At 41.8% G+C, this 15,048-nt stretch overlaps 1 protein-coding gene across 2 annotated transcripts in view; it reads right to left on the bottom strand.

Annotated features, from left to right (window-relative positions):
- cacna1eb (calcium voltage-gated channel subunit alpha1 Eb) overlaps positions 1–15,048 on the bottom strand; it is a 104,296-nt gene that overhangs the window by 32,135 nt on the left and 57,113 nt on the right. For both annotated transcript variants that reach the window (XM_088347515.1, XM_088347508.1), the window contains 7 exons: positions 8,312–8,365; positions 7,577–7,657; positions 4,479–4,688; positions 4,283–4,395; positions 2,262–2,374; positions 2,059–2,190; positions 357–426 (listed from right to left, as the gene is read on the bottom strand). In XM_088347515.1, the coding sequence (XP_088203641.1) occupies positions 357–426; positions 2,059–2,190; positions 2,262–2,374; positions 4,283–4,395; positions 4,479–4,688; positions 7,577–7,657; positions 8,312–8,365 (773 nt within the window). The remainder of the gene's footprint in view (positions 1–356; positions 427–2,058; positions 2,191–2,261; positions 2,375–4,282; positions 4,396–4,478; positions 4,689–7,576; positions 7,658–8,311; positions 8,366–15,048) is intronic.

Genomic DNA, 15,048 nt, shown 5'->3' with positions numbered 1-15,048 from the left:
GTAGGTCAAATTTTAGATTTTTTGTTAGATCTTTTTTTGCAGACGGTGAATATTAAGGCATAATTTATGAACCGCATACACGAATGCTGTGACTGGCAATTGGTGTTATATGAGTGGTTCGTTGAAACGAAGCCCCCGCCATTCTCGTAGGAGCTACGACTTGAATTTTGCTCATGTTTGTGATGTGGATGCTCGCATATGTGTGTATGGACGTGTGGGCGGGCAGCGGAGGCGGAGTGCGGACGGCAAGAGAGCGAGCGAGCGTTCGAGTGCTTGTTTAATCTGCAACGGCGAGAGAAGTCTCGCAGGGTGCCATGTGTCACGGAGGCAGAAAAAGAGGGAAGGACAGAGCAAACCTGAAACACTGTCATGATGGCAGCTGGAAACGTGTCAAAGTTGGTGGGTGTGTAATCTTCAAAGATGAACCTAGAGGGGAAAAAAAGAATGAGAATGACCGTGGAGGAGGAAGATGCGTAGCTATTTTGGTTTTCTCCGTGTCTTCATCACATTCTGTGTCACGTGGAACGTCAATGAAGCTGTTCCGTACATAGTAACCATTCAGCTTTTCTCGGTTTCCACCTCAAAAACCTCATCACAAGTCAGTGGAGATGATAAAGTACTTAGGAGGCACCAAAATAAAAATACAAAACCGAGAATGTGAAACCCTTGCTTGAAACTGAAAATAAAACCCCGAATTAAAAAAAACTTGCTAGAAAGGTACATTATAAGATGATCAACAACTGCATGGCAGATTACTAGATATTGATTTTAAGGGTTTCATTTATTACGTTCCCTAAAAAAAACAATAAAAATTAGAATATAAGTGCTTGAAAAAAAAACAGTCAGACGACAACAAAGTGATACAGAGTAACTAAAATGTATGAGATTTATAATGCTAATGACTCAAGCAAGAGAATTGGGACTTAAAGTAAAGTGGCTGGTTATAATAAAAAATAATTAGCTTGCAGATGCTACACGGCACAATATTGCTCTTCCCTGTTTTTGAACAAAATTTTTTGGGGGGCAGTTTAGCTTTTAATGGGTTAGGAGAGTGAATAATGATCAGAAAATGTGAGTAGGAGGGAATTAATGTCATGGTTACTGATGTGATTCACCTGTGCTCATTTGCCCCCAACCGCTGCGGGTTCTGATTAGCTCCCTGTCACTATTTGAACCCTGTCCTGTCAGTCCCCTGTAGTCAATCCGTCTGCGAACCTCTGTTTTTACAAGGCGAGCCTTTTTCGACCCTGACTGCCGCCTGTTCCGTTTTGCTCGCTACAGAAGATCCACTTCCGTGTTCGGATCATAATCCGAGTACGAGAGCGACTTGCCTCCCACGTCCAGCAAACATCGGATCGCGGGCGCTGCCCTTCCTCTTTCTTTCAATAATATTGTGAGAACGTTACGCAATTGGGTCTCCCCTGTGTGCTGGTTGCGACAATTAATGATAATTATGGGGTTGTGGTAGCCGGTGCAGTCTGCAACAAACTAGTCACACTCACTTATTCCTTTAAAAAAAATTATAGAAGTCATGATTTTAAACACTTGACAAATAGACTTCAAGGATGAAAGGACTAAAAGTTACACACGTGGTAATGGATTAAAATCTGTTGTAAATTAGCTTTGCATTATTATCACGTAAATATTCGTCAAACTTTGGCTAGCGTCTAAGACAAACTGGGAATTAGAGGGTCACACTACATTTTGAGAAAATGTTAACGCCATCACCCATCTCCTTTTTTCTTGTGAGCAAAATCTAAAATAAGCTGCGTTGCACACAGTCGCCCCTTGAGACTTCATATGGCTCATTACACCTCAAACAGGAAATCATCACAACAGAAGCCTTTTTTCAGCTTTTTTTTTCTATCGTCCAAAATCGAATATACACCTTCTGTCATTTTCGGCAGAAATATTTTCTATATCGCTTTAAAGTTGTATTTTCCTGTGTATAAGGTGGCTGGCATCCAGTTCAGGGTCTCCCCTGCCCACTACCCGGAGATAGTATAAATAGGCTACAGTGCCCCCGCGGCCCTACTGAGGATAAGCGGTACTACCTACCGTCCACCAAAAAGCTGCATCCCCAGTAGAGCAAACACCACAATGAAGAGAAAGAGCAGGAAAAGCAAACTGATGATGGACTTCATGGAGCTCATGAGCGACACAACCAAATTCCTGAGAGAAGCCCAGTATCTGGCAAAGACAAAATCAAAGTTCTTCTTTTAAAAACTCAGTATTGAGGCGGATGCTGGTGTGCAACTTACTTTGTGATCTTAAAAATCCGCAAAAGTCGGAGCGCCCTCAGCACGCTGATGCCGAACGACATACCAGGCCGGAAGAAACCGTAAACCACCTCGAAGATGCTGCCCACAATAACCTGTAAATGTCAGAAATCGGCTGTGATTATTTGTTTTTTGATGTTACTATGGAAACAAAGATACATTTACAAAACTACACTTTGTTGCTGCACTGTTTTCATTGCATTTTCTGATGCATTTACAACTACAAACACTTATTTGGCTATCTAACCCAATGTCTATTTTTTACTTATTTTTATTTAAGTCTTTTATTATGTTTATTCTTGAGTGCCACATATAGTTTCACTGTAAACGATGTTCATTATAATGTTATCAATAACAATAAATTCTATTGTCATGATTACTGATTAGTATCACCCGTGCCCGGTAATTTGGCGCCATCAGCTGCGGGCTACCTGATTGGTTCCCTGTCCTTTTTTAAGCCCAGTCCTTTTACTCGCAGGTTGTCAGTCCGTCAGCAAACCTTTGTTGTTACAAGGCAAGCATCTTGACTCCCATCGGTCCCGCTTTTTGCACCAGTTTTTCCACTCGTCCATTCCTGATCTCCCCGTTTGTCTCTGGCTACGACCTGTTTTTGATCCCGACCACGTTTGCTCTCCCATCCCGGCTTACAACCTGCTTTTGAGCCCAACGACGTTTTGCTCTCCTGTCCTGGCTATCGACCTGTTTTTTCCGTCCTTGACACCGCCATCTCCCGCTCCGGAAGATCCACTTCCGTATCTGGATCTCGATCCTATTGTGTGAGCGGCTTGCTTCCTGCGTCCAGCGAGCACCGGATCGCGGGCGCTGCCCTTCCTCTTTCTATCAATAAACTTGTGGTTAATGCTACGCATTTGGGTGCTGATTCCGTCTGGTCGTGACGTCTATTCAATTCAATTTCCATTACACATGACCGCCATGTTGAAATCAGCCGATGCCACGAAATTTTTCATTTTAACATTCAAAGATGTTTTTTAAGAATTTGGAATAATGCACCAAATGGAGAATTGCGTTGTGAAAAGTGATTGAATTGTGAATTGTGATTGATCAACTCTGATTTCGTTTTAAGTTGACAGTCAGTGAATTAAAAGACATGGTTAGAAAATGGTGCTTTTGTTGCCTCTAAAAACATTGCTATTGCCAATGGCTATAGACGTCAAAGTGTAATTTTAAATGGTTTGCCACCAATGCAAAAAAGAAAAAGAAAACAAGTCCTATTGGAAGAAAAAAACTTTTATTTTAAAACTACCTTTATTACTTATTTTCAGATTTATTTCTCAAGTGAAATAAGAAAAACAAGGTAACATGGTTTTAAATTTTTCGTGTGTAAAATAATAAAAATAATGCAATGGCAAATCATTTAAGCATAATAATAATAACTTGAAATAATTAAAATCATTTTACATGGCAGAAGATGCAAAGTTTTGCCACATAATATAGTACATTTCTTCCTTATTTCACTGTATCATAAAAATGAATAATCTCAAACCAAATTGTGCATTTTTCTAAATGTTATTTTATTTCTATTTGTTTAAAGAATATGTTAGTCGAATAAGAAAAATAACAACTAGAATAAAATGATTAAACATGTATAGCACAATTCTGAGGTCATGAGATCGAACCTCCTGTGTGGAGTTTGTATGTTCTCCCTTGTGCTTGCGGGGTTTCCTCCGGGCACTCCGGTTTCCTCCCACATTCCAAATACATGCATTTTAGGTTAATTGACAGGTCCAAATATTCCCTAGGTGGGAATCGGCGAGTGAGTTGTCTGTCTCTGTGCCCCCTGCGACTGGCTGGCAAACCGGTTCAGGGTGTCCCCTGCCCACTGCCCGAAGATAGCTGGGATGGGCTCCAGCACTCTCGCGACCCTACTCAGGATAAGCGGTGCAGATAATTTGTTTTTTGGGGGGATGGAAGAACCTTTGCAAATTTGCAAATACAAAAGAAATATAAAGAACATCACATATCACAAATCACAGGGCACTCACGCCACAATCGAAGCAGTTAAAAGATGAATGGAAGTAGAGACGGAGACCCAAACCATACATCTTCAGGAACATTTCCGCGAGGAACAGCCCCAGAAACACAAACTCTGCATAGTCTGGGGAGAGGAAAACAAACAAACTAAACAATCCGTCCGAATGAAAATAGAAGCCATCTGCTGCATAAAGAGCGTCAACCCACAGAGGAAGACAGTGAGCCAGTCGGGTTGGTTGTGGTGCACGATGGCCACACAGATTGTGTTCAGAGCAACCAGGCTAAGCACCATCAGGTAGAAGCTGTCAGTCTTCACCATGCGGCGGATGGAGATGCGCAACATGCGCTCTTTACGCCGTAGGTAAGCGGCAGGACCACGCCGACCGCTGCGGAAATTCATCCTGGAACGGGACATGCCTAACAGACAGCAGAAGACCCAAAAGGAGGATCTTTACTATCAATTTGGTGTGCCAAAGTTACCCGTAATCAAAACGTAGTGCCCGTGTTCCAATCAAATAATTATTGTGTTAAACAGAACCGATTACGTTTTCATATTAAAGTACAACCCAAGGATACGGCGACCTTCCTTACAATATTTTCACTTTACAGAGTGGAATAATATGTTTTTGCGGCCCCTTCTTGACCGCATTTACCCCACATTAGGACATCAGCAAAAATTACTTTGTGTGCCCAAAATATGTATAAAATATCATAAATATATAAAGTTTCATCTCTTAGATGCTGTTGGTCAATGTCACGTAAAATGCAGGTCTGCAATCTGCGTCTGGGCAATAAGAAAATGCAGATGTTATTGGCGGAACTGCTTGCCACAATGCCTTTCTCTAACTTCATTCAATTCGGAATCTTATGGCCTTGTAAAGACTTTGCTAGACAGTGATCCAATTTTATATTTTTGTAGGTTATTTATTTAATATGGGTCCGAAGGCTTGGAGTGATGCTAAAGGGAGAGGCAAAAAATGACAGTCGTAGAAATGAAGCTTGCAAATACTGTATTAAAAAAAATTCAAAGAAGGCTCGCGAGTGGCTATCCTCGCAAAGTGGGCCAAAGGGGGGGGATCGACCATCTGATGCCCGAAACCTTTGCGGGGGTGGCGTCAGTCGCAGTGGAGATAACAGGAGCAGTCGGGCACGGCCTTCCGTCATGGGGTCGCCCGGCTGACATCTGGAACCTATTGCAGGTATTGCGGGATAACGGCGGCAGTCGGGCGCAGAGCTCTGTCACAATCCCAATCACTGGCCTCCATGTGTGCCCGCTCGGAGCCGAAGAGGACCGGGGGCATATGCGGGCTTTAGGGCACGCTGCTGGAGCTGGGTCATCCCCATCGAGGTTCAATGCCCCCGTACTCGGTGTCCTCTCGACAATGACGACTCGCGAGTCACTTCGGTGCCCGAGTCGCTCCGTACCCGTCACTGACCCCCGCGCAGTCTAGCTCAGTCCCACCCTTAATCGCGGGTCACCTCCGCGCCCAAGTCATTTACACCCTTAGTCCAAGCTTGGCACAATAGCTTCCCCGCCCCATGGGCGCGGGGCGTGGCTTAAAAGACCCCACCGCCGTGGCTTGTTGTGTCGTGTCAGTCACAACTCAGCACCGGCCCTCCACGTGCAAATGCCAGAATAGATGCAAGATTGGTTAAAAAAATTAGCTGGGATGGTTCTTGAAAAGTTCTTACAACGTCTTAAATTTGAATGGAAAAAAATCCTTGGGAACCCCGTTCAAAACAATGAAGAAAAACACGATAAGCCTCCCTAAAAATGACTTTGGGAGATATTATTTTAAAAGAAAGCCACAATTCATTTAATATTACCGTATTTTCCGCACTATAAGGCGCACCTAAAAGCCTTTATTTTTTTCAAAAGCTGACCATGCGCCTTATAATACAGTGCGCCTTATTTATGGATCAATTTTAAAATTGCAAAGTTTTCCAACTAACTTGCAGCCGCCGACTCGATTTTCCCCGAACGCCAAGTAGTACGCGGTGTATGCTTGGATTTATTTACCGGCGTTTCATTGGCTAACCAATGTGTCAATCATCATTTGAATCAATCACTATTGGCTAAAGTTATCCGGAGGTCAAGGGGCGGATCTTTTTTATCATTTACAGGCTGGCATTGGCTTAAACGGCAACACAAAGCCTGCAATTGGCCAAAACAACGGTGTATGCTGGGATTTATTTACCGGCGTTTCATTGGCTAACCAATGTGTCAATCATCATTTGAATTGATCACTATTGGCTAAAGTTATTCGGAGGTCAAGGGGCGGATCCTTTTTATCATTTACAGGCTGGCATTGGCTTAAACGGCAACACAAAGCCTGCAATTGGCCAAAACAACGGTGTATGCTGGGATTTATTTACCGGCGTTTCATTGGCTAACCAATGTGTCAATCATCATTTGAATTGATCACTATTGGCTAAAGTTATTCGGAGGTCAAGGGGCGGATCCTTTTTATCATTTACAGGCTGGCATTGGCTTAAACGGCAACACAAAGCCTGCAATTGGCCAAAAAAGATGAATGTTTATGGCACGTGGCTGACGGCATAGAGAAAGGATTTTTTTCTATTCTGTATTTGAAATTGTTTTATTCTCATGGATTTACTACCCTCACGGATATAAGAGGACATTGGCTGCACATTATTATGAACACAACGACTTCGGTGAGCTACTTCGGGTTTTATATTGTCCCTGTATCTTGTTTCAGACTGAACTCGATGTTTCTGTGATAAGCGGTGCAGATAATGGATGTCTATTTTTAAATTCAACTCAATTCCAAGTGTTTATTGTCATATGCACAGTAAAGTTGCGGGCGAAAAAGAAAATAGAAACTAAGAAATGTGTGGCATTTCTTGAATCCCAAGACTTTAACCTTCCGAATGATGGAACGATGCATTTGAGTGACATCTTACTGACACCGCTTCCGCACGTGTTCTCGACACGTATTTGCGTCTTTGCAAGCTTTGGGAATGTTAAGGGGGTAATCAGTTGGACTTAACTATCTGACTGTTTTGTCCACGTTCCCATTGTAGCGCCTTATAATCCGGTGCGTCTTATCTATGTCAAAAATTGGACCAAAAACTATTTTTTCGGGGTGCGCCCTATAACCCGGTGCGCCTTATAGTGCGGAAAATACGGTAATAGATTTAGAAGACGATTACTCTTTAAATACTTTTTTAATTGGCAACAATAAAAGAAAATGTGATCAGCTGTGATTAAATATTTTAACCGCAGAACAAAATGTATACACAAAAAAAATAAAAGTTTCTGAATAGCTAAGTAAAATGCTCACTGGCAGTGGACATGTCGGTGTACTTGTCGTCACCAGGGGCTCCTCGGCGTGCGCCCGTCTTCTTACTTGCTCTTTTTAGCACTTTGAAAAAGATAAATGATTTCAGAAAACTTACAAGAAAATAATAGGCTCTCTATTTCTTACTGTAGTCATACTAAAATAAGGCTGAATATAAAAAAATCTCTCCTCTCCAAACAAAGCCAAACAAAGGTATCAATTCACAATCGTATGGAAATTTATCTTAAAAATCCCGTGGTATGTGGTTCCCAACTGCTTGAAAAATTGTCAGACAAGAACTATAAATGTTGAATAATCAAAATGAAATGATGAATATCCAATATTAAACAATCCCAATGAGAATAGTTGATGCAAAGTTAGCCAGACTCCTTGAACATTACAAAAAACAGAATAATAGCTACTGACAAAGCAAGAAAAACTGTCATTTGAAACAGAGTACCAATTAATATTTTGAATTTTTTTTTCTTCATAAGAATAATGAGATGAGTTTAGAACCAGAATTCCAATTGTACTTATCGGAAAGCTAACAGTTAGCCTATCTGGTTTTATTTCTTCAGCTACTATGATGGTTGGCTGTGTTGATTAAATCTATATATATTCTCCTTAAGTTTAGTAAACTAGTAAGCAACCACAAACCACATTTTCATGCTTTAAATCTCGCAAAATTCTGAAAGTATTGCATCAATTCCCTGCACCGGCTAAATCATTTCATTTTACCATCTAACGCCGATCTCCCGGAATTCTTATTCTCCTCCGCCAGCATGACCTCCTCTGTAACGACATGAAAAACACATTTCTAAGGAAAATGACCACTCATTTCTTTCACTCAACAGCAGGTTGTGGGGAGGATTCTAGCTGGAGTTGAGCAACAACAAAAAAGTCTCGTAGAAAATAGAAACAAAAAACAAAAAATAAATGCAGAGCATTTTTCAGTAACATTGATTCTTTTGGAATTCATCAACAAAAGGAGAAGTCAATCCCAAAAATGTTCCAGGACAGTAACTTTAACACAGCATTCAGTTTTTTTAAATGAAATATTAGTTCACTCATTCAGTTAAGTTAGGCTGCTATATACAGTACAGCCATAAACATCAAAAATCCATCCTAGCTAGCTTCTATTGATGGCTAGGGACATCAAAGATCAATTTTAGCGAGGAAACCATGGATGGCTATGCACATCAAACATACATTGATGCCGTTGTTGGCTAGATACATCAAAGATTCACTTGAGCTAGGCTGCCGTAGAGGGCCATAGACGTCAAATATCTATTTTTGCTATGCTGCAATGATGGCAATGGATGTCAAAGGTTATTCCAGCTAGGCTGTCATAGATGACCGTAGACATCAAAGATCCATTTTAGCTAGGCTGCCATAGAGGTCAACGATCCATTTTGGCAAAGCTAGCTGGCAGTAAGTAATTTAAGTAGAATAGAATATTATTTAATATACCTTTATTGTCATTGTTACAAAATGGGTTAACATATTGTGACAACGAAATTGGGCATGACACTCCAGTTTCACACATTCACAGTGAGGTAAAAAACCCAAGAAGATAAAGGAACAGAGAAGATAAGGTTTTAAAACAAGAAGGACAAGGTTATAGTTATAATTTACACAAAATTTACCCAAGAAATGTCGGCATATAGGATGTTATATACAGTTTGGTATCGTAGGGTTTGTGCAATATGCATTTGCACTACGTTTAATGCTCAAATTGCACAATGTCTGACCATTTCCTGTTTCATGCTGACTATTTTTGCACTATGATGACTTTGCACCATTGCAATATTGCACAACCGTTACGATACCGACGTTATCACGACAACCCTGTATGTAACATCCCACATGCCGACATTTCTTGTGTAAATACCATGTAAATTATAACTATAGCCTTATCCCCCTTGTCTTATAACATTATCTTCTCTGTTCCTTTATCTTCTTGCTCATACCCCACTATGAATGTGTAAAACTGGAGTGTCATGCCCAATTTCGTTGTCACAATATGTTAGCCCATTTGTAACAATGACAATAAAGGTATATTCTATTCTATTCTATTCTATTCTATTTGGTGCAAAAATAGTCATCATAGTGCAGAAAATGGTCAACATATGTAAGTGGTGCAAAAATAGTCATTATAGTGCAAAAAAAGATAGTTAACATAAGTAGACTAAATCAACCTATTTTACCTATCTCAACAGGTGGACGTTTAGTTTTTTAGCATGTACCCAACACAGCTGAGCTTTAGAAAACAAGTCGCCCTGATAGGTAGTTTTTCGAGCCGAGGGTAACTTTGATGTCATTTTCACTCAACAGATAGTACCAAAATATTCACCCACTATGATAAATCAAATTTTATTACTTAAAACATATTCTATGAATCAAATATAAATCAAAATACCATGTTCGGACTGCAACAAACTACAATTTTGATAGTTGACTAGTCACTAATTATTGAAACGCAAATCATCGGATAAATAACATTTTCCTAAATTTAGCACGAGGTTGATTTAATCATGTGGCAAATGATAATAAACAGCCCAAAAAATGTTACAATGAAAAATTGATCTTTTATTGAACATACTGCGGATTCATAAATAAATTCGATAAAAATGCCCTATTGAAAACCAATCCCTGTAAACCAAACACGGGCTCAATAGCAGCAGTAGAAAAGTAAATAAAATAAATGTTATGTGCATTATGTGAAGTACATTTAGTAGTTAACTGCAAAGTCTGTAACAACAGAACTTAACGATTCTCAACACTTTGAAAGCAAGGGGTTTTAACAACTGACATTTGTTGTTTTTAAGGTTTTAACAAATGATGTCTGTTCTTTGGAATGCATTCATTTAATTTCAAATACTTTTGTCAGGCACAGTCGGGCATAACGCTCTCTTTTATAGCGAAATATACGCGTAGAAAACATACAATACATGTCTTAAAAATCGTATTTGCTTGAACGTTACTTGAATCCCACCGAAGCGGGCCAACTCCGTTTCGCTCAACTCTTTGTTCTTATGTTCGAGCACAGGGTTGGGTAGGGTTACTTTAACTTGAATACTTTCAAATACTTTTGCATTACTCCAATACCAAATATGCTGATAAAAGACAAAAGAAACCAAATATGAATAAAATGACTAAATTCTGTGCAGGCTAGGGGAGTAACGGAATACATGGAACGGCAAAAATGATGTTGGCAAGCTGTTTGGATTTATTTTCATTTTGTTTCTGTCGCATTTTATGTTAGTTTTGCCGGAGATCAAAGAGATCGAAGCCAGTAGAGAAAGCTTACCACGTGTTGTGAGTCAACATTTTATTCATATTTAGTTTCAAGTTAAAGTAACCCTACCCAACCCTGTTCGAGCATGATCAAGGTTTTGGTATGCGTACTTGATCGATGAGCGACTCTAAGCAGAGATTAGACTGATGTAAGATGCTTCACTCTGTTGGAAGAACGCATGTGATGACAATTGTAGACAATGGAATTATTTGTCCACTATTTCTATTATCGATTTTTGTCCACAATGTTGACTAATCATTGCAGCTGTTGTCAGAAGGACATACAACAACATAACATATAGAAAATCCTTGAGTTTGACCATTGCTTTCATTCAAATGTAGCTTTTTGCTATTGATATTCGCCCCCTTTAGGTGCAACTGCTTGTGCTAGTAATCATAATAATTCATTTTTCATCTTCCATGGTGTTCCTTTTCCTAGCAAACTAACTGGGACAAGTGCCTACGATTCTATTTTAGGAAAAGTGGTACGCAACGAGTGGCCGGTTCCGATATCGGGAGCGGGGCACTCGCTGATGCAGCGCTCGGGGGCCCTGGCGACCTCCTTGATACAAAGAGCTCTTATTCTCTCTTTGGCGCCCCCAATATCTCTCACTCTCGCTTCCCACGCTTACCGAACCGAGTGCACACAATTCACGGGCATACGTGCCAGCGCCTTTACTGTAAGCTAGTGAGTCAGCGTCACCTTTTCCTTAAACCGGCGTGGGCAACGGCCAGCGCAGACGCCGCCGTGGCGCCCGCGGGCAAAAACCGAAAAGGACGTCGGGTATGGATGACTGAATCTGCTATGTGTAGAAAAAAAATGTCTGGATAAATAGCCACATATAACAGAAATGCAATTTATTCATTTATTCATGCATTTTTTCATTTATCATATAATTTCTTGATTTCCGTATTTATTTTGGCTGCCTGCTTGCTAGGGGAAGAAGGACATAGCAGTTGATTGGTGGACTCTTCGATTAACCAATAAATAAAGCTCAGCTCGTTAGTGTCAGGACCAGAACGAAGACAGAACCCACTTGCGTGCGTTTCCCTTGGTTTTAATAGGAAGAAGGGAAAGGGAAGTATACACGATTCATAGATCGTTGATTGTGGGGAGCAGGTTACTCAGTCGCGGAAGTGGAATTTCCGTGGCGAGCAAAGGCAGTGTCGAGAGCGGGGAAAAACAGATCGATTGCCGGGACGTAGCCAAGTTCAGAAAACGGGTGAGAGCTGGGAATCAAACAGGAATCAGGACAAGAGAGAGTCAGGGTCGAAAAGGCTTGCCTAGCGCGAGCTGAGGTTTGCAGAAGGACTGACCATGGGAGACAGGAAGACGGGGGTTTAAAAAGTGACAGGCAGCCAATCAACATCCTTTGGCGCCAAAGGACTCAGGTGCCCCGCATCAGTAATTGTGACAGTTAAAAAATTTCTCGGCATAACACCGGGCTGTAGAAATCATAACCGCTAAAGACACAGTCCCGTGAAGATCAAGATTTCAAGCTATGGCACCGAAGAAGCCAATATGTTATTATTGTAATAGTTTTTCATTTTGATTTTATTATCTTGTTATCAAATGAAAAGAAATGTCAAGAAATAAAAATGGATTAAGACGAGGTCACTACGCTGACGGGGATCCATGTTCACCCCCTTGACTTCTTGAGCACAACTGACGTGTGCTCGGCAAATCGCGCTGTATATACGCGGAGAAAGGCGTTTGACCGTCACACGCGTAACACGCTAATTTCATGTAATAACACCGCGATACAGGCGCAGAACATGCTATTACCATGCTCCACCCACGATTACCCGCTGTTATTTCCCGTCCTACCCATGTGTAACCACGCCCTGGCCGCGGCCAGAGTACGTCGTTCCGCGTCATTTCCGCGTCATTACCTCGTGTGCCGCCCGCGGTTAACACGAGCTCAAAGTTTTGAGCAGCTCAAAACTTTTTCGCGCGGCCAACTGCGTGTGAATTTCCGACCGCGAGTAAAGCACTGCTGTATCTCGTCTATATGGCGGTCTCAAAGCGTCCAACAGCGCCCAACAGCGTCTGCTTCACGGCCAGAAATTTCTGACCGTGGTTCAGCCTCGATACGCCCGCGAAAGGCTGTGTACCCGCGTTCTAAAGAATTGAGTAGCGCAAAACTTTTTCGCGCTGCCACCCGCGCGCGAATTTCCGACCGCGTGTTAAGCACTGCTGTATCTCGTCTGTATGGCGATCTCAAAGCGTCCAATAGCGTCCGCCTCACAGGCAGAAATTTCTGGCCGTGATTCAGCCGCAAACTGCTGTGTGACCGGCCCCTTACTGTGACTTTAAATGAACTCACAGAATTTCACAGCGTTTTTTTTTACTTGTTCCTGTTTTTATTCATCACTTTCTTTTGCCCCATCAAAGGGGTTTGCAACGCTATCACTTTCAACAGGACATCTGGGAAAAACAAAGTATCCAAGCCGAATTGCCTCCCCTTTAAAATGTTACAGAAATGGGAAAGGCAATTGTCATTAAAGAGAGCTGTCGGACTACCATTTGTCAATTTTTCTGGGTGGTTTATTTCTAAGGAAAGCAGCTACTTCTTGCCATTTAGCCAGCACCTCTTTGATCGTCTTAGTAGAGGCCAGCTTCTATGGTTCGTCCACTTCTTCTCGTTTTTTTTTAAACAGGAATATAACTTCCCTCGGAAATTATTGCAGCGGAGAGCTGCGCAAATGGTTCTGCAGCTTTGTGAATGGCGCTCACTGCTTCCTGATTATATTCTTTGGCTTGGTAACTCTCGAACACCACAGTTGTATTCATTATTTTAATATTTTAGTTTGAACGTAAAGCAATGCGTTTTTTTCAAGGTTTTGTAGTGAGTGATGGAGTTTTGGCCAACCACAATTGTTACTGTTGGAGTTTTAAAAGCACCGACCAATAAGAGGCAAGTTTTAATCACAGCACAAGCCAATAAACGTAAGTCAAAGTTTGCAAACAGCACACTATGCCACACCCACTGTGTGAGCTCATTGTGTGTCATGGCAGACTCCGCAAACATAGTCCCAGAGTCAACGAACGTGAAGGAAACGAAGCTTACACCGAAGAAGGGCGGCACATCACTTGTTTGGACCTATTTTGGATGGGGGGGATAGTAATGCACTGGGGAGCCAAGGGGGCGCAGACTGCGAAAGTTTGGGAACCATGGCTTTAAGCTGTATGAACCCTGAAAGGGGTGCGGTCAAAAAAACTTGCTGCCGAATGCCTGTACTCTTCAGGTAAAACCAAGGGCGGAGAATCAGGTGCCTGATGGCAGGACGTGCATGCGCAAACGGAACTGCGCTAATGGCGGTGAGCGGTTACGAGCATTGAGCAGTCTCTAGTGGTAGCCTTTTGCTCATGAACAGGATTTTCCTTCGTATGTTAAAAAAAATTGTGTATCAAAATTCTTGTTGGTAAAGGTTCCTATATAAAAAGGTACTACTGTACACCACAATAGCCACCACTAAACCCACGTCAAAACACAAGACAAAGAAGCCAAATTACACTACAAAATAAGTACCGAAATACACAACTAAATACACAACAATTAATAATGTCGAGACAAAGCCAAAATGCATGAATAAATTAAACTATGCTATAAATGTAGGTATTACAGTACTTAATGATTTTATTTGTTCATTTATTTATGTGGAATATGTTCATAGGTGGGCAGCACGGCGGCGCAGTGGTTAGCGCATGTGCGGCACAGTTCATGTCTTGGGAACCTCCTGCGTGGGTTAAAATCCAGCTCCAGACTTCCTGTGCGGAGTTTGTATGTTCTCAAATCATGCATTTCAGGTGAATTGGCCGGTCCAAATTGTCCCTAGGGGTGAATGAGCGAGTGAGTTGTCTGTCCCCGTGTGCCCTGCGATTGGCTGGCAACCAGTTCAGGGTGTCCCCTGCCCACTGCCCGATGATTGCTGGGATGGGCTCCAGCACCCCCGCGACCCTACTGAGGATAAGCGGTGTAGCTGATGAGATGAGATGTTCATAGGTGGCCGTCACGGCGGCTGAGTGGTAAGTGTGTCTGCGGCATAGTTCTGAGGTCATGGGATCAAATCCAGCTACCGGACTTCCTCTGCTGAGTTTTCATGTTCTCCCCATGCTTGCGTGGGTTTTCCCCGGGCTATCTGGTTTCCTCCCACACAAACATGCATGTCAGTTT

The sequence above is a fragment of the Urocampus carinirostris genome, chromosome 1, assembly GCF_059441175.1.
Source record: "Urocampus carinirostris isolate Australia breed hairy pipefish chromosome 1, RoL_Ucar_1.0, whole genome shotgun sequence".
In the NCBI taxonomy this organism is placed as follows: domain Eukaryota; kingdom Metazoa; phylum Chordata; class Actinopteri; order Syngnathiformes; family Syngnathidae; genus Urocampus; species Urocampus carinirostris.
Note: the sequence above shows the minus strand (reverse complement) of the source record. Positions and strands in the feature narration are given on the sequence as shown.